General features: G+C 50.6%; 1 protein-coding gene across 1 annotated transcript; it reads left to right on the forward strand.

Annotated features, from left to right (window-relative positions):
* Window positions 1–858: 858 nt before the first annotated feature.
* On the forward strand, window positions 859–15,811 carry SIX5 (SIX homeobox 5). Its single transcript, XM_079985340.1, has 3 exons — window positions 859–2,401; window positions 9,561–10,849; window positions 12,513–15,811. The coding sequence occupies exons 1-3, from the start codon at window positions 1,533–1,535 to the stop codon at window positions 13,133–13,135; spliced, it is 2,781 nt and encodes a 926-aa protein (XP_079841466.1). The 5' UTR covers window positions 859–1,532; the 3' UTR covers window positions 13,136–15,811.
* The last annotated feature ends 3,678 nt before the right edge of the window (window positions 15,812–19,489 follow it).

Genomic DNA, 19,489 nt, shown 5'->3' on the forward strand with positions numbered 1-19,489 from the left:
AGTCCATCAACTTCATCTGCCATTCTTCCAGAGTGGGTAGATCTTGTGTCTTCCAATACTTCGTAATGAGTATTCTTGCCACTGTTGTTGCATACATAAAAAATGTTCTATCCTTCTTTGGCACCAATTGGCCGACCACTGCCCAGGAGAAAGGCCTCTGGTTTCTTCAGGAAGGTATATTTGAATACCTTTTTCATTTCGTTATAAATCATTCTCCCAGAATGTCTTAATCCTTGGGCATGTCCACCAAAGGTGAAAGAATGTACCTTCAATCTCATTACATTTCCAACATTTATTATCGGGCAAATGGTAAATTTTTGCAAGCTTGACTGGTGTCATGTACCATCTATAAATCATTTTCATTAAATTCTCTCTTAGGGCATTACATGCCGTAAATTTCATACGGCGAGGCATCCACAGTTTGTAGGGACTGACCAAGTGGGCGGCAGGGTCCGCAGGCCGGATCAACGAGCCTGGGGGGGGGGCGCATCTGGGCCCTGGACCATAGTTTGCCAACCCCTGAATTAAACTGAGTAGTTTTACATGGCTTTTGAATGAATGTGCGACCAATCGCTGTTTTGAATTTTATTGTGTTGCAACTGTCCCTGATGCTTTACAGTGGTACCTCTGGTTACAGACGCTTCAGGTTACAGACGCTTCAGGTTACAGACTCCACTAACCCAGAAATAGTACCTCGGGTTAAGAACTTTGCTTCAGGATGAGAACAGAAATCGTGCTCTGGTGGCGTGGCGGCAGCAGGAGGCCCCATTAGCTAAAGTGATGCTTCAGGTTAAGAACAGTTTCAGATTAAGAACGGACCTCCGGAACGAATTAAGTTCTTAACCCGAGGTACCACTTAATATCTTTCCTAGCGAGCCGTGTTAACCCCTATAATGCTTTCTATAGAGTAAGCATAGGGGACACTGGGGGATGTGCTTGTGGAACCAAGGTGGCAGTGGGCCAAAAAGAGTTCGGGATCTACTGCTATGAACAGAAATGAGAGCCAGTGGCTTCTCCTTTTTTTAAAGTTTCGTTTCAGCGGGGACAGCATTCCGGATTTCCAAAAAGCGGCGCTTTTTTGCGTCTGACCGAGGAAGGGAGAGAGAGGGGGAAAAAGAGAGAGATTGATTTGTGGCTGCGCAAAGGGAGGAGGAGCCCAGGACTAAAAGAAGGAAGGACGAAGGGAGGGGAAAGGAAAGTTAATAGAGGGAAAGGCGGGTGGGAGAGAAAGAGAAAGAAAGAGGGAAGGAAGGAAAAGGGGGGGGGGGAAAGAAGTGGAAAGGAGGGAGACCGAGGCGGGGGAGAAGCGTCCGGAGAGTTGCTCCGAAGTTTGGGGGGCGGCGGGGGGTGGGCGAAGCGCGTCCCAGGAGGCGGAGGCCAGCCCGGGGGCGGGAGGCGGCCCGCGGCTCCTAGGATGTGGAAAGGGGACGGCGGCGCAGGGGGAGGAGACCCGCAGGGCTAGGGCAGCGCGCAGGGGGAGGGGAGCGGGCCGGAGGCGGGCGAGGGGGGCCGCGATCCGGCGCGCCGCGAACATGGCCTCCTTCCCCGCGGGCCCCGCCGCCGCCGGAGGAGAGCCGAGGCAGGAGGAGGAGGAGGACGAGGACGAGGGCGCAGCCGAGGAGGCGCGCCAACTTGTGCCAACTTCGGCGCCCGCCCCGTCTCCGCAGGCTCCTCCCGGCCGAGAGCCAGAGGACGGCGGCGGCGGCGGCGGCGGCGGCGGAGCAGGATCGGGTTTGGCGACGGCTGGCGCGCCCTCTCCAAGCGCGGGGCTCGCCTCCGCCGCGCCCGATCCTCCGCGCTCGCCGCGCTTCTCGGCCGAGCAGGTCTCGTGCGTGTGCGAGGCGCTGCTGCAGGCGGGCGACCCCGGCCGGCTGGGCCGCTTCCTGGGCTCGCTGCCGCCCGACGCCGAGGCGCCGTGCCTGGAGGCGCAGGCGGGCGAGAGCCTGGCCAAGGCGCGCGCGCTGCTGGCTTTCCAGCGCGGCGACTTCGCCGAGCTGTACCGCCTGGTGCAGAGCCGGCCCTTCGGCGCGCCGCACCACCCCTTCCTGCAGGATCTGTACCTGCGCGCCCGCTACCGGGAGGCCGAGGCTGCCCGGGGCCGGGCTCTGGGCGCCGTCGACAAGTACCGGCTGCGCAAAAAGTTCCCGCTGCCCAGCACCATCTGGGACGGCGAGGAGACGGTGTACTGCTTCAAGCGGCGATCGCGGGCAGCCCTGCGCGACTCGTACGGGCGCAGCCGCTACCCGAGCCCCGAGCAGAAGCGGCGCCTGGCTCAGGACACCGGCCTGTCGCTCACGCAGGTCAGCAACTGGTTCAAGAACCGGCGGCAGCGCGACCGCAGCGGAGGAGGAGGAGGAGGAGGAGGAGCCGGGGAAGGAGGTGCCGGCACGCCCAGCAAGAGGTGAGCGGCCCCGGGGCATGGGCAGAGCGCAGCGCCACACTCTCTCGGGGCGCAATCGCGCGCGCGCTGCTGCGCAGGAAAGAGAGCGAAGTGGAACCTGCATGGATAAGACAAAATAAAAAAATTCCTTCCAGTAGCACCTAAGTTAGTTCTTGGTATGAGCTCTCTGGGACTTCCCTCCTCCCCTTTGTGGGTCCTATTGTTTTAGTATATGTGCTGCCGAAGCGAGCACTGTGGGTCCTATTGTTAATCATTTCCTACATCTTTTTAGAATAATCCAAATCTTTTCTTCCTCCATTGTATCCAAAATTCCCCATTACAAGTGCTATTCCAATCCTACTAATGATTTTAACTGTTTACAGTGGTCTTTAAGATCAGTTACAAATTTTCCCCATTCCTTATTAAAATTTTGGTCTTCCTGATTTCTGATTCTTCCGGTCATTTTAGCCATTTCGGCATAATCCATCAACTTGACCTTGCCATTCTTCTCTAGCAAAATGTTTTAACTGAGAATCAATCGCAGCCAGTCCATCATTTGAAAAAGAAAACTTTGGAGACCCAAAATGGCAGCTAGGCGTTCCGTTTTGAAAACTGGTTTAAAGAGCAATTTGGCACCTAGGTTATATACCTGAGTTTCTAACCCTGGCCAGGGGGGAAGCCTCTTTGAATTATTTTCTTTGAATGGATCGTGGGAGCCTGCATGCACACGAAAGCTCATACCAAGAACTAACTTAGTTGGTCTTTAAGGTGCTACTGGAAGGAATTTTTTATTTTGTTTTGACTATGGCAGACCAACACGGCTACCTATCTGTAACTGCATGGATAAGAGCAGTCTACAGGTTGCGGGGAGGGAGCGGGGTGACTGCTGCCTCCCTGGCCGCTGCTTAGCCTTGCCAGATACCATACGATACGATAATATTTATTGTCGTTGTCCCATACAGAACAACGAAATTGAAAAAATCTACATCAGACATTCAAAAACCAACAAGCCTGCTATCCCTGCTATCCCAGCCTGGTTGACCCCCTAAAAACTCTGATACCCCATAATTAAATACAATATACTCCCACAGAGACTACCTTAAGGTAAAGGTAAAGGGACCCCTGACCATTAGGTCCAGTCGTGGCCGACTCTGGGGTTGCGGCGCTCATCTCGCTTTACTGACCGAGGGAGCCGGCGTACAGCTTCCGGGTAATGTGGCCAGCATGACTAAGCCACCTCTGGCGAACCAGAGCAGCGCACAGAAACGCCGTTTACCTTCCCGCCAGAGCGGTACCTATTTATCTACTTGCACTTTCACGTGCTTTCGAACTGCTAGGTTGGCAGGAGCAGGGACCGAGCAACGGGAGCTCACCCCATCGTGGGGATTCAAACCGCCGACCTTCTGATCGGCAAGCCCTAGGCTCAGTGGTTTAGACCACAGCGCCACCCATTCTGAGACTACCTTACAGTGCGTTTAAAACCAAAATCACATTTGGATAGAAACTGTTTCTCAGGCGGCTAGTCCTAGTCTTTATAATCCTGTACCTTCTTCCAGAAGGCAGAAGCTGAAAGAGATCATTCCCGGGGTACGTACTATCCTGTACTATCTCTGCAGCTTTCTTATGACACCTGGAAGCGTAGATTTGATCCAAGGTGGGAAGAGTTCACCCAGTTATTCTCTCCGTAGTCTGTTGGGAAGCAGGATGCAGCCCAACTAGGACTGCAGCAGCCCCTTAAGGAAGTCCCTTGGAAGTTGGTGGAGCTTACTCTTGAGGAAATGGGTTTAGGAATGGAGCTGGATGTGGGTCAGAACCAGATGGGCTTTTCTAATATTCTTAAAGACCACGTGCTGATAATTAGGGGGCAGACCCCCAACTCTCCTTAAAGAGATCTTGAAGTTCTGAAGGGGTCTTTGAGGTCTTCATGGAAAACCCAGCATCCTAGAGACACTTGACTCCAACCCACCATAGAATACCTATTTCCTCTGGATGGGCTTTTGGGGGACATTGATGCCACCTATTCTTAGTTCAAGTTCCTCCCAAGTTTCAGAAAAAGTCTAGGGTGATGGAGAAGGAGAGAAATTCCTGAATTACATGTGCTTCTCGGTTTATAGTAAGCACTCCCAGGAAGAGAGAATGAGCCTGCTGGGAAACCCGTCTCTAAGTTTTATAGGTCTCTAATGGACCCTTTACAAAGCTCCTGTCCTTCTAGGGCAGGGGTAGCCAGAGTGGTGCCTTCCATATGTTTTGGGATTCTGGCTTCAATCCGTCTCAGCCAGCATGATGGGTATTGTCATAGGGCCTTCCAGATACTGGACTACAGTACCCATCATGACTGACTATTGGCAGATTGGGAGACACTTGATTTCCATTGCATGCATTACAAACTCCTTCCCACTGCCTGGGAAAAAAGTTGTCGAAAGTAACTTCCAGCAAAAAGGAACAACCATTTTTACAGAGGCTGGGAAATAAATGTGGCATATTGTAAGGAATTACTAAACTCCGGGTGCTAAGAAAGAGGGGTAACATCAGTTACATCCTCTCCAGTTCTAGCCAAACCAAGAAGAGCGAGGTATGGCCAAGGCTTTGCAAAACCCACAAGCTACCCTAAATTTCAACTCTTGTCTTCTGTGTGAGAGTGCTGAGACAGGCTGCCTCAGACACAGGAACAGCCTTGTATTTGCACAATCCACAAAGTGGGCTACGGAAGGCTTAATCCTGCCTGGTGCCCCCTAAAAGGTAAAGGGACCCCTGACCGCTAGGTCCAGTCGTGGCCGACTCTGGGGTTGCGGCGCTCATCTCGCTTTATTGGCCGAGGGAGCCGGCGTACAGCTTCCGGGTCATGTGGCCAGCATGCCTAAGCCGCTTCTGGCGAACCAAAGCAGCGCACGAAAACACCGTTTACCTTCCCGGCGGAGTGGTACCTATTTATCTACTTGCACTTTGATGTCCTTTCGAACTGCTAGGTTGGCAGGAGCAGGAACTGAGCAACGGGAGCTCACCCCATCACAGGGATTCGAACCGCCAACCTTCTGATTGGCAAGCCCTAGGGAAGTTTTTAATCAAAACAAAATAAAAAAATTCCTTCCAGTAGCACCTTAAAGACCAACTAAGTAGGTGCTACTGGAAGGAATTTTTTTATTTTGTTTTGACTATGGCAGACCAACACGGCTACCTATCTGTAACTGATTTTTAATGTATTTTTAGGTGAAACCCAGCTAGGTGGACAGGGTATAAAGAAAGAAAGAAAGAAAGAAAGAAAGAAAGAAAGAAAGAAAGAAAGAAAGATAATTCCCTGTAAAAAGCATTATTCAGAATAGCGATTTGCATGACCCAGAAAAGGGAAGATAATAATGCAATAAAATTCCAAACAGTCATTAAACATCCAGTTCAAATTGCTTAGTTCAATTAATTCAACAAGAGTTGATGATACCAGCTTTTCAAAGTCTGATAGCCATTTACACCTCCAGTGCCCCCCTGCCACCCCCTGGCCTCTTACTGCCCCTATGTAATCCCCCTCCCTGCTTTGGGAACCCCTGGGTAACACCACTGCCTTACTTTCGAATAAATATGCATTGGATGGGCTTGTAAGGAAGGAATGAGGAGGTGGGAGACCTGAACCCTGCAGACAGAGCTTTTCCCCTCCCTGGTTTCTCTCTCCTCCCCCCACCCCCACATTCTGGGTGCTTCCAGAGCAGGATGCACCCAGGAGAGTGAAGAGGGCTTTTCTCTTCTAGCTGTTCCGGGGCACGGAGGATTTTTTGTGTGTCCGCCTTTGCCTTCCCCTCTGCAAACAAAAGGGAGAAACCACTTGAGTTTGAGAAAGTTCTAGTTCATTCTTCTATTGCAGACTGTTCAGGGGGTGGGGAACAGCCAAGCTGGCTACTCCAGATGTTCCTGCAGCTGGCGCTCTCTCTCCTCTCCCCCCCCCCTTTCTCTCCTGGGAGAAAAACTTTGCCTCCAGTTAGCTGCACTTTGCAGCAACGTGGAAGGCGCCAAGCTCATCCCCTTTGTTGTGAAATGTGAATCCCTTGGCTTTGAATTTCCTTGGGCTGAGGGTGGAAATTACCTTGCCCAAGGAGCCCAGACTCCTGCCTTCACTCTCCAACTAAAGATCTATTTCTCAGTCCTTTCTACCTCAGAAACATATACTGTACACTGAATACCACCGGCTCTCCAGGGACTTTCCCATTCCCTGCTACCTGGTCTTTTTAACTGGATTTGAACCTGCGACCTTCTGCTTGCAAGGCGGGTGCTCTAAGCATTGAGCTACAACCCTTCCCCACAGTAAATCAGGGGTTGGGGCTTGTTACACTGCAGGTGGGGGCTCCCACGATCCGTTCAAAGAAAATAATTCAAAGAGGCTTCCCCCCTGGCCAGGGTTAGAAACTCAGGTATATAACCTAGGTGCCAAATTGCTCTTTAAACCAGTTTTCAAAACGGAACGCCTAGCTGCCATTTTGGGTCTCCAAAGTTTTCTTTTTCAAATGATGGACTGGCTGTGATTGATTCTCAGTTAAAACGTTTTGCTAGAGAAGAATGGCAAGGTCAAGTTGATGGATTATGCCGAAATGGCTAAAATGACGGGAAGAATCAGAAATCAGGAAGACCAAAATTTTAATAAGGAATGGGGAAAATTTGTAACTGATCTTAAAGACCACTGTAAACAGTTAAAATCATTAGTAGGATTGGAATAGCACTTGTGATGGGGAATTTTGGATACAATGGAGAAAGGAAAGATTTGGATTATTCTAAAAAGATGTAGGAAATGATTAACAATAGGACCCACAAAGGGGAGGAGGGAAGTCCCAGAGATTCCTCGTAATCTTGTTTTTATGTTGTATGTTCTACATGTGACTGCATTTTGCTAGTTCAGATGACAGACAGCCTTGAGCTAGGTTAAGAACTAGGACAACTTAAACAAGAAAAGTCACTTGATCCAGAATCAGTCTACATATATATTGGCCTATTCCAACCTCTTTTTCTTAATGATGACACAGACATTTCATAACGCAGGAATATTTTGCACAGCCATGAGCAGGGCCATGGGGTAGGGTAAGTTAAGACAGGTGACGACAGTTAACTAGAAGGTTGTTCCCTGCTCCTGCTCAGGCTGCACGGAGAACGCATTTTGGTTCCTGAAGTTCATTCCGATTGTGCAGATAAAAATATAACTGATAGAATTCTGCAGGATGTGTTGCTAGTGTGCGAAAACAGTCCAGATCCAATAATCCTTAGGCATGTACCTCCAGATGGCGGAGACGCCAGATGCCATCCTGGTGCCCAGGTATCTTCACTTGGTCACTAGCGACCAGTAGGTAAAGGTAAAGGGACATGTGAGCAGCATGACTAAGCCGCTTCTGGCGAACCAGAGCAGTGCACGGAAACGCTGTTTACCTTCCCGCCGGAGTGGTACCTATTTATCTACTTGCACTTTGATGTGCTTTCGAACTGCTAGGTTGGCAGGAGCTGGGACTGAGCAACGGGAGCTCACCCTGTGGCGGGGATTCAAACCACCAACCTTCTGATTGGCAAGTCCTAGGCTCTGTGGTTTAACCCACAGCGCCACCCACATCCCAATAGCAACCAATAGCTAGGTGCAAAATGCACTCGGCACCTGGCTAATTTCTAACACTGCCCCCAGACAATACCAGCATTTTTGTGCAGGGAATCTGCACCACTGGAGAGAGCCAGTGTGGTGTAGTGGTTAAGAGCGGTAGTCTCGTAATCTGGGGAACCGGGTTCGCGTCTCCGCTCCTCCACATGCAGCTGCTGGGTGACCTTGGGCCAGTCACACTTCTTTGAAGTCTCTCAGCCCCACTTACCTCACAGAGTGTTTGTTGTGGGGGAGGAAGGGAAAGGAGAATGTTAGCTGCTTTGAGACTCCTTAAAGGGAGTGAAAGGCGGGATATCAAATCCAAACTCTTCTTCTTCTTCTTCTTTCAGAGATTCAGGGCAGATACAAGGAAGTATTTCATGCAATGCATAAATAACTTGTGGCATTTCTTGCCACAGGCTAGAACGATGGCTGCTCCCGGTAGGTTTCCGACTACAATTCAAAGTCTTGGTGCTGGCCTTTAAAGCGCTAAATGGCTTTGACTGTGTATACCGGAAGGAGCATCTCCACCCACATCGTTCAGCCTGGACCCTGAGGTCCAGATCCGAGGGCCTTCTGGTGGTTCCCTCACTGCGAGAAGTGAAATTACAGGGAATCAGGCAGAGGGCCTTCTCGGTGGTGGCACCCGCCTTGTGGAACGCCACTCCATCAGATGTCAAGGAGATAAAGAACCATACAACTTTTAGAAGACATCTGAAGGCAGCCCTGTAAAAGAGAAAGTTCTTATTGTCTGGTGTTTTGTTGTGGGTTTTTTTATATATATATTCTGTTTGAAAAGAGTGGCTGGGGCAACTTGGTCAGATGGGCAGGGCATAAGTAATAAACAGTTGTTGTTGTGGATTAGACCAGTTCATAGAGGAGAAACTCAGTGGCCTATCTAGTCCAACATCCTGTTCTAACGGTGGCTGATCAGGTGACCATGCGCAGAATTTGAACGCAAGAGCACTTCTCCCCCCCATCCCTGAGATTCCCAACAACTATTATTCAGAGACAGTTCACTGTGGCAACCACAGCCTAGGACCTACGTACCTACGGGACCGCCTCTCCTGGTATGCCCCACGGAGGACCTTAAGGTCCACAAATGACAACATTTTGGAGGTCCTAAGTCGCAAGGTGGTTAGATTGGTCTCAACTAGGGTCAGGGCCTTTTCAGTACTGGCCCCGACTTGGTGGAACGCTCTGTCACAAGAGACCAGGGCCCTGCGGGACTTGACATCTTTCTGCAGGGCCTGCAAGACGGAGCTGTACCGCCTGGCCTTTGGTTTGGACTCAATCTGACCCTTATGTTTCCCTCCCCTTATGGTTTTGACTTTTAAAATGAGGCTGCATTTAAAATTGCATTTTAACCTGTATTTTAAATTCCCCCCCCCCCCCCGCATTATGTTTTTACTGTCATTTTACTGGTGTTAGCCGCCCTGAGCCCAGCTCTGGCCGGGCAGGGTATAAATAAATTTTATTATTATTATTATTATTATTATTACTATTATTATTATTATTATTATTATTATTATTATTATTATTACTACTACTACTACTACATCCTCAACCTCTTCTCCTTAACAGTGAGTCTGACGGGAACCCCAGCACGGAGGACGAGTCCAGCCACGGCACCGAAGAAACCGAAACGTCCATGGGGATTTCTGCAACCCCCGAAGGGATGCCCACCCCCAACAGCCTGTTCCTGCCAGCCGCTTGCTCCAGCGCCTCTTCCATCCTCCTCAACGGCAACTTTATCACCGCTAGCTCCCCGACCATGCTGCTGAACGGCGGCTCCGTCATCCAGACTCCCAGCGGAGGCGTCATCCTGAACGGCTTGGCTCTTGGCGACAACCAGACCATCACCCTCAGCCCCGTGGCAGCGCCCAGCCCGCCCATCCTCCTCAACGGATCCAGCCCCCTGCTGGGTGGCAAGCCCCCAGGCCCACCTGGCAGCCAGGAGGCCAACAAGGCTCTCCAGGAGCCCCTTGCCCCGGCCACCGTCATTCTCAGCCCGGCTGCCGCGCTTCAGGGGGAAGTGAAGTCGGAAGCGGCAGAGGCCCTGGCGTTTGGTGTCGAGGTCAAGCTGGAAGAGGGGCAGGGATCTACCCCACCCCTGTTGCCGGTCCCCGACGCTGCCACACTCCTCTCCAACCACAAGGGGCCCCTGCTGGCGGCTGTTGCCATGCCGCAAGTGGTCCCATCAAACGAAGAAGCCCCCACGGCTGCACAGCAGCTGCCCTCAGCACCTCAGCCATCAGCCACATCTAGTCCTCAGATGGTTCCTCTAGCCAAGTTGGCCCCTGGTGCCCAAACCCTGCCAGCTCCCCAGGTGACCGCAGCCACGGTCGGTGGGCAGATGGCCCAGTCTTCCCAGACTACCACAGCCACGCCACTGCTTTCCATGCCAGGCCCCTCACCACCCCAGGCCGCTGTTCTCCACGTCCCTGCCCCATCCCTGGTCCCCATCGCCCAAGTCTCGCCCCCTTCCCAGGTGGTGCCGCTCTCCCAGCCTGTCTCTGGGACCCAGGTGCTCTCCCCGTCCCAAATGGTGCCTGTGTCCCCGACGCAGATCTACGCCGTCCCGCAGGGGGCATCTGCCCCCCAGCTCGTCTCGCTCCCCCAAGTGGCCCAGGGCTCCCAGATTATCTCTCTGCCCCAAGTTGTGCCAACCTCCCAGGTGGTCACCCTGCAGCAGGGCATGGGCAGCCCCATCCAAATTCTGACCACTGGTGGCACCCCCATCAAAGTGGGGGCCATGGCAGGGGCGCCGCAGGTGGCAGTGTCGGCGGGAGGAAGCCTTGGCCAGAGCAACGTGCACCTCATCAACGCCAACGTGGGCATGACCACGCTGCAGATCCCGGGCACCGCACCAGGTAAGTGCTTTGGGCAGAGGGTGGCCAGGGAGGTTTCAAAAACAATTCAAGGGATTCAGGTGCTGGACTAGGACCTGGGAGGCCAGGGTTCGAATCCCCTCCCAGCCAAGAAACTTGGTGATCTTGGGCCAATAATTCACTCGCAGAATTGTTGTGAGCGATAAAACGGGGGAGGAAGAGAAGTACGTAGGCTTAAATGTGGTTTAAATGCATGTGGTTTAAATGCATGTACGTGGTTTAAATGCATGTTCTTTCTTTGATGCATAGGTAATAAAGGAGGACTATGTTATGTAAAAGTTATGTAGTTTCTCATGTTGTTTTCTTTCATGTACCCTTTCTGATAACTTTTCCATCAAAATTAATTCCCAGACATAAGCATACCAAACTTCATATAGGTTCACATTTAATGTCCTCCAGTGTCTAGCAACAGCAAGACGTGCTGCAGTTATAAGATGCACAATTAAGTCTCTGTCTCTTAAGATTTTGTGTTTCATCTGCAAATATAGAAAGCAATGCTATTTGGGGATCTAAATTGATCGATTGAGATGTAATTTGTTCCATTTCCTGAAATATTTTTAGCCAGAAGTTTTTAATCAATGGGCATTTCCACCACATGTGTATACAGTGGTGCCCCGCAAGACGAATGCCTCGCAAGACGAAAAACCCGCTAGATGAAAGGGTTTTCCGTTTTTCGAGGCGCTTCGCAAGACGAATTTCCCTATGGGCTTGCTTCGCAAGATGAAAACGTCTTGCGAGTCTTACGATTTTTTTCATTCCCCCCCGCTTTTTCTAAGCCGCTAAAAGCCGCTAAGCCGCTAATAGCGGTAATCCGCTAAGTCGCTAATAGGGTTGCTTCGCAAGACGAAAAAACTGCTAGACAAAGAGAATCACGGAATGGATTCTTTTCGTCTTGCGAGGCACCATTGTAAATGTCCCTTCATTCCCACAATTTCTCCAACGTTGCAAAGCAATATTTTTGTCTAGTTAATTATTATGTATTTGTTTCTATCCCACTTTTCCTCCAAGGAGATCAAGGTGGTGCACATGGTTTTCCCTCTCCTTGTTTTATCCTCACAACAACCCTCTGGGGTAGGGTAGGCTAAGAGACAGTGACTGGCCCAGGGTCACCCAATGAGCTTCATATCAGCGTTGGGATTTGAACCCTGGTCTCTGTCAGGCCCTAGTCCAACCACTCCACCTCATTGGCTCTCTTGGAGAGTAGGGACCGCCTTGGAGATGTTTGCTGATTTGGGTGGGCAGGGGGGAGAGGAAATGGGGGCTCTGTGTCCCTTCCTTTGCTTAAGGAGCGTGTCCACCCCCATCGTTCAGCCCGGACACTGAGATCCAGCACTGAGGGCCTTCTGGCGGTTCCCTCACTGCAAGAAGCAAAGCTACAGGGAACCAGACAGAGGGCCTTCTTGGTGGTGGCACCCACCCTGTGGAACGCCCTCCATTCAGATGTGAAGGAAATAAGCAGCTATCTTCTTTTTAAAAGACATTTGAAGGCAGCCCTGTTTAGGGAAGTTTTTAATATTTAATGCTTTATTGTTTTTAACACTTGATTGGAAGCCGCCCAGAGTGGCTGGGGAAACTCAGCCAGATGGGCGGGGTATAAATAATAAATTATTATTATTAAGATTTCCCCGTTTCCTCTCCAACTTAGGCAACATCCTCCTGACCAACCCGGCAACGGGGAGCAGCACCATCGTCACCGGAATGGCTTTGCAGCAGGGGAAGCTGATCCTGACAGCCACCTTCCCGGCTGGCATGCTGATGACGCCCATCCTCTCAGCCCAGGCCGCCCCGACTCTGGCCCTGCCCATCAAGCAGGAAGTGCCGACTGTGATGGCGCCGGCAACTCTGGGGAGCGACGAAGGCGGCAGCATGTTGCTCTCGGGGGGTGCTTCCGTGCTCCCTCCTGGAGTCTCCCCGCTCTCGGTGCCCGACAGCACCGGGCCAGCCGACTTGGCTTTCGGCACGGACTCTGGCCAAGCTGGCCTCCTTTCAAATTTCTCCCAGCCGGACGGCCTGGCCATGTCTCAGCAGCAGGTGGTTTGGCCCAGCCCGGTGGGCATGGACCTCCAAGGGACCGGCGCCGAGGGGCTGTTTGAGATGGACAAGAACTCTATGGAGGTGCAGGGCGGCCTTCTGCGTCTCCCAGAGGGAGAGGGCCTCTTGTTGGATGCTTCTGGGGGAGACCCGATGGGCCCCGAGGCTCTGGACTCGGACGAGAAGGTGCTAACCCAGCTGCAGTCTGTGCCGGTGGAGGAGCCTCTGGACTTGTAAGCACCTGCGAGGTGTGTCGCAGAGTCCTCGCCTGCCCGCCGAACGATATTTTAAACCTGCTATCCTTGGTCCCCACCTGGTCCAGACAGGATGCTACAAGTGCCTTGAAAAGGGAAACCTGGGTGAGCCCCTGCAGTCTGCACTGCTGCTGCTGCACATCTTTTTTTTTTTTTGCAAACACTACAGAAGGAAAAAACACAGCACTGGGACACTGCTGACCCCTTTATCCGGTGTGTACAACTGCCTGTTCAGCAACCCCAGTGCCACCTTGTGGCTGCCAGTCAAACAGCAAGCACTATCTTCCCCTTGGAGGTGTTGCTCATTCACCATGTTTCTTTCCTCCCTCCCCAGCCCTCCTAAAACTCAGGCACAGAGTTGAGGGCGTTTTCTACCTTCATGGCCTTTCTGCCTTTTTGAAGAAACCTACCTAACATCTTGCTTGGAAAGCTAGAGATTTTCGTTGATATTGGGACAGGGAGGACATCATATAGACCAGGTATCCCCAAACTTGGCCCTCCAGCTGTTTTGGGACTACAATTCCCATCATCGCTGACCACTGGTCCTGTTAGCTAGGGATGATGGGAGTTGTAGTCCCAAAACAGCTGGCGGGTCGAGTTTGGGGGTGCCTGATATAGACTGCCCTTTGTCCACCTGGCATCCCTGAGAGGGGGCTGATGGGAGTTGTAGTCCAAAACAGGTCAGCTGACTTACACCACAAGGAGAGCCTTCCTCTCCCCTCATCTATGGTGCTAGGGAACGGGTCCAGCTGCTAGTCTGAGCCCAAGTCCCATTTCGGAGGGGCAGGAAGGACATCCGAGGTCCCAGTGCTTGTCTCCTGTTCCAGTTAGGCTTGTACTCTTTCCCAGGGTAGGGTTGGGGTGGGGAGGCTATTGTCATTTGAGCTTGGCTTCTCGCTGGCTTTTAGTCTTGCAGTGCTGTCCTAGAGAGGTGAACTGTCCTGTTCCAAAGTCAAACGCTTTGGCCCTAGAAAACAATGCAGACGTTGTTCCAGTCCTCCAGGGCAGAGAGAAACCTGGCTAGAATGTCTCCTCTGGACCCATCTTTTGTCTATGGAATAGCTTTCCGGCGTTTTAACCCTGGGCTGATCTCCGCTGCTTTGGGCGGGAACAGCGTAAGAAGCACATTTGTTAATTGTGGGATTGGATCCTGCAGCAGTTAGTTCTGCCATTAAAGGCACATGGGAGCAGGTGTCAGGTGTGGCTATACAGTCTCTTAAGCCACTATAAAAATTAGCTTTAGCTGCACCTTGAGATCCCCTGTGTTGGGGGTTTGGAGCAGAAGCCACACATCAATCTGGGACGCTTAAGGTTGGGGGTCAATCCAGCTTGAAAGATAGAAATGTCATGCATTCGGGCCAGACCGAGCATTACCTCCTTAAAATACTATTTGCTTTGAAAACTCGAGTTTCCTCCCAAACTTTCCCTGGGGCTGTTTCCTCTGAATGCTAAAATCAGCAAGTGGTCTGCCTTTTTTATTTTTAGACAGAGAAGAAATTATATATAAATATATTTAATAATGTATTTTTTAGAAGAAAAGTCATTTAAAAACCAATTCTTTCCTCTTATTTTTCTATAAGCCGGTGGCATCTCTCCTTCCTATATATTTAACAGTTTCCTTGTCATCTTGAGGGGAGAAGAATTTTTTTTTTTCTTTTCGCTGACGTTTTCCAAAACCTTTTCTCACACTGCACCCAGGTTGCTGGTGGCGAACTTTAAGACCGTGAGCAAAGTACAAAATCCAAGACCCTTGTGCGGGGATTGATGAATTTTCCATAAGTGAAAAGGCCTCCATCCATAGAGCTGCTTTGGAGTGAGGTGGTGGGGACAGGACACAACTGTGTTCCTTCCAGATACCTTGTTCTATGTCAGGGTGGGGTCTGTAGCAGAATGCATTGCAAATAGCCCCACATCCAGTTCCCAGGATCTCCAGGCAGGCCTAGGGGAAACCTCTGTCTGAAGCCCTGGAGAGCCAGACAGTGTAGACCAGCCTTTGCAAACAAATGCTTTTGGACTACAACTCCCATCAGCCCTTGCCAATACAGCCAGTGGTCAGGGATGATGGGCGTTGTAGTCCAGTAAGACTTGGAAGGCTGTTCTTGGTCAGAATTGGCCTAAGGTAGCTCCCTGGCTTTTTAGCATTAGATAACAGTGCAGGGAGTTATACAGGACAGAAATTTTGGGGCAGAAATTTCTGGTTTTGCTTTCTTTCTCTCTTTTTTAATGGGGCCATGCTAACTGGATCCTACTTCAGGACCACTCAGTACCCACAAAGCTTTTTGCTGAGTGTGGATGGTACACTATTTGAAAACAGCCGTCTGCTGGGGCGGCCAGGCCTGTGTCAATCAACATGTTTTGCTGCAAAGAAATGGGGAGGGGATGCACCTCATGGATCATACCCCTCCCTACTGCAAAAGGATGGGCTCGCTGTTCCTCCCCCCCCCCCCACTACTGCGATGGGATCTGAGCAAAGGGTTTCGATTGTCCATCTGAATGTCTCCTAACCCAACACTTCCCAAACAGGTACTACAGCTACACACCTATTTTCCACAGTTTGTGAGAAACAATCATTTCTGCAAGATATTTTTATATCCTTTTTTACGTGTACGTGTGTCTTTTATATATATTATATATATATATAAATATATTTTATCCTAAAGCTCTCTCTGTGCGTGTACTCATCCTTCATTGAGCTCTGTTGGAAATTCCCATCATAAGCCAATTGCGAGAGGTGGGGGGGGGGTTTCCGCAGGGGTCTCAAACCATTTCCGCTTCAAGGACCGTTCCAGTATTTAAGGAGCATTTTCAGGCTTGTGCCTTGTTTTCTATAATAGGGATGGGGAAACTGCTGCTGTCCATATATCATTGGAGTACAACTCCCGTCATCCCTGGCTCTGCTGTCTCTGCTGGCTGCATCTAAAGGGAGCGCAGCCAAAACGAGAGCCGCAGGTTCCCTACCCGAGTGCCGGGACTGATGTGGGACAGGAAATTAAGGATCCTGAATCCAACCTGCTCTGGATTTTACTTTTATTCCATAGAATTGTAGAATTGGATGGGACCATGAGGATCATCTAGTTCAACCCCCAGCAGTGCAGGAATCTATTGCCCAACGTGGACTTGAACCCACAGCCCTAAAATTAAGAGTCTCATGCTCCACCTACTGAGCTATCCATAAAGCTGCATAGATCAGAAACACCTATTCCATGACACTGCCATAGGTAAGAACAGGCTGCTTAGCTATAACCATAGCGTGGTAGCAGTGGGGAGCATTAGGTTCAGGGGCAATATGTGGCTCTCCGTCCGTGCGTCTTATCTGGCCCTCAGAACTCTCCCCAGCCACACCACTCGGTGGCTCTGCTTTGCAACCTCCTTGAATGTTTCCCCCCGAGCTGGAATGTGTCCTTGAACACTCCTATTGTCTCTTGGCTTGCCCAGGAGGAGGATAGAGAAGGGTCAACTAGCCAGCTATACAGTGGTGCCTCGCAAGACAAAATTAATTCGTTCCGCGAGTTTTTTCGTCTTGCGAAGCACGGACTTTGGAAAAGCTTCAAAAATCACCAAAGTCTTCAAAAACCTCAAAAAAGGCTACCACAAAGCGTGCTATGAGTTGCTCCTCGAAGTGAATGCACGGTTTTAAGAAAAAGGAAACAAACTTGCACGACGTTTTTGTCTTGCAAAGCAAGCCCATAGGGAAATCCGTCTTGCGAAGCAACTCAAAAAACGAAAAACTCTTTCATTTTGCGAGTTTTACGTCTTTCGGGGCATTCGTCTTGCGAGGTACCACTGTACAGAGATAACGTTTACATTCTCACTGTTGTCACTTCCATTTCGTGCCCCACCCACCACAGATAAGTGGTTTTCAGGAGGTTAATAGGACCACTCTATTCTTCCTTGGTCAGACAACATCTGATTTGTGTTCGGTTCTAGGCACAGATATTGATAAGCTGGAACATGTAGAAGAAGAAGAGGAGTTTGGATTTGATATCCCGCTTTATCACTACCCGAAGGAGTCTCAAAGCGGCTAACATTCTCCTTTCCCTTCCTCCCCCACAACACTCTGTGAGGTGAGTGGGGCTGAGAGACTTCAGAGAAGTGTGACTAGCCCAAGGTCACCCAGCAGCTGCATGTGGAGGAGCGGAGTCGCAAACCCGGTTCACCAGATTACGAGACTACCACTCTTAACCGCTACACCACACTGGCTCTCAAAGGCCAGTGTACAAAGGAGGGTGACCCAAGATGATCAAGGGTCTGGAAGCCAGGCCTTATGAGGAACGGTTGAGGGAGTTTGGTATGTTTAGCCTGGAAAAGAGGAGACTGAGAGGAGATGTGATAGCCATCTTCAAATATCTCAAGGGCTTTCACATGGAAGAGGGAGCAAGTGTGTTTTCTCTTGCTATGGAGAGTAGGACCCAAACCAATGGCTGCGAGTTACAAGAAAGGGGATTCCAACTAAACGTCAGAAAGAACTTTCTGACAGTAATAGCAGTTCGACTTCCTCGGCAGGCAGTGGACTCTCCTTCCCTGGAGGTTTTCAGGTGGAGGTTGGAGGGCCATCAGTCATGGATGCTTTAGTGGAGATTCCTGAACTGCAGGGGGTTGGACTAGATGACCCTCAGGGTCCCTTCCAACTCTACAATTCTATGATTCTATGCCTAGAGGAATGGATGTGGCCCTCTGGCTGAAGAAGAGTCCCCTGCATCACCTGCAATGGGACTTTGAATGGCAGAACCAACAACTGAGCTTAAAGACAACACTGCAACTAATACCCAGAGCAGCCCCTTATATGCTCCACACAGAGGTGGCTATCCATTATACGATCTGTCCACTGCAGCTCCTGCTTCGCCAAAGCTTAAGTTCCACACTTGCAAGAGCGTAAGAGCTTGGCTTGCTCTGACAGAGACTTGAGGTGGCTTATAGGTAAAAATAAAGGTAACAGGACCCCTGACTGTTAGGTCTAGTCATGGACGACTCTGGGGTTGCGGCGCTCATCTCGCTTTACCGGCCGAGGGAGGCGGCGTACAGCTTCCGGGTCATGTGGCCAGCATGACTAAGCCATTTCTGGAGAACCAGAGCAGCGCACGGAAATGCCGTTTACCTTCCCGCTGGAGCGGTACCTATTTATCTACTTGCACTTTGACGTGCTTTCGAACTGCTAGGTTGGCAGGAGCTGGGACCGAGCAACGGGAGCTCACCCCGTCGCGGGGATTCGAACCACCGACCTTCTGATCAGCAAGTCCTAGGCTCAGTGGTTTAACCCACAGCGCCACCCGCATCCCTGCAGGTAAAAATAAGCACAGCTAAAAGCATTTGGGGGGACGTCGATGACGACAATAATTTAAAAACAATCCAACATCAATAGAATTAAATTATCTCATCTATGAAAACCATACCAATAATTACAATAAAACCAGCAGGGTGTCAGCCTTCTTTAAAAGCAGTCAGTTCCCAAAATTCCTTTAGAATGAGAAAGTCTTCACCTGCTGGCAGAAGGACAACGAGGAGGGAGCCAGTCTTAACTTCTCTAGGGAGGGAGTTCCAAGATACGGGAGCAACCACTGAGGCCATCTTCTACGTCCCCACCAAACGTTCTTGTGAGGGTGGCGAGACGCAGAGAAGGGCGTCCCCTGAAGATCTCAGAACCCAGGCAGGTTCATATGAGGGAATAGCTTGGACCTAAGCTGTGCTGGGCTTTATAGGTCATCACCAGCATTCTGAATCGCGCCAGGAAACAGACTGGCAGCCAGAGAAGCTGTTCTAGTAGTCGTAAGGCTCCTTGTGCAGCAATCTGGCTACACCTCTTTGAGCCAGCTGAAGTCTCAAAGCGCTTTTCAAAGGCAGCCCCACGTAGAGTGTGTCGCAGAAATCCAAACACTCTTGTCATCGTGGCCAAATCAGTGGCAAAAGCTATTTTCCTGGTTGCAATGCGGAAATGCCATTCCACTCCCTTACACAGCATTTGACAACCTGGTACTCTACAGATGTTTGGGACCTCAACTCGCATCAGTCCCAACCAGCCAGCCCCTTTCATGGAATTGTAGAGTTGGGAGAGATCCTGAGGATCATCTAGGATGATCTAGGAGTCTTGGTTGACCACAAACTTGACATGAGCCAACAGTGTGACGCGGCAGCTAAAAAAGCCAATGCAATTCTGGGCTGCATCAATAGGAGTATAGCATCTAGATCAAGGGAAGTAATAGTGCCACTGTATTCTGCTCTGGTCAGACCTCACCTAGAGTACTGTGTCCAGTTCTGGGCACCACAGTTCAAGAAGGACACTGACAAACTGGAACGTGTCCAGAGGAGGGCAACCAAAATGGTCAAAGGCCTGGAAACGATG

The sequence above is a fragment of the Podarcis cretensis genome, assembly GCF_951804945.1.
Source record: "Podarcis cretensis genome assembly, chromosome: 8".
NCBI lineage: Eukaryota > Metazoa > Chordata > Lepidosauria > Squamata > Lacertidae > Podarcis > Podarcis cretensis.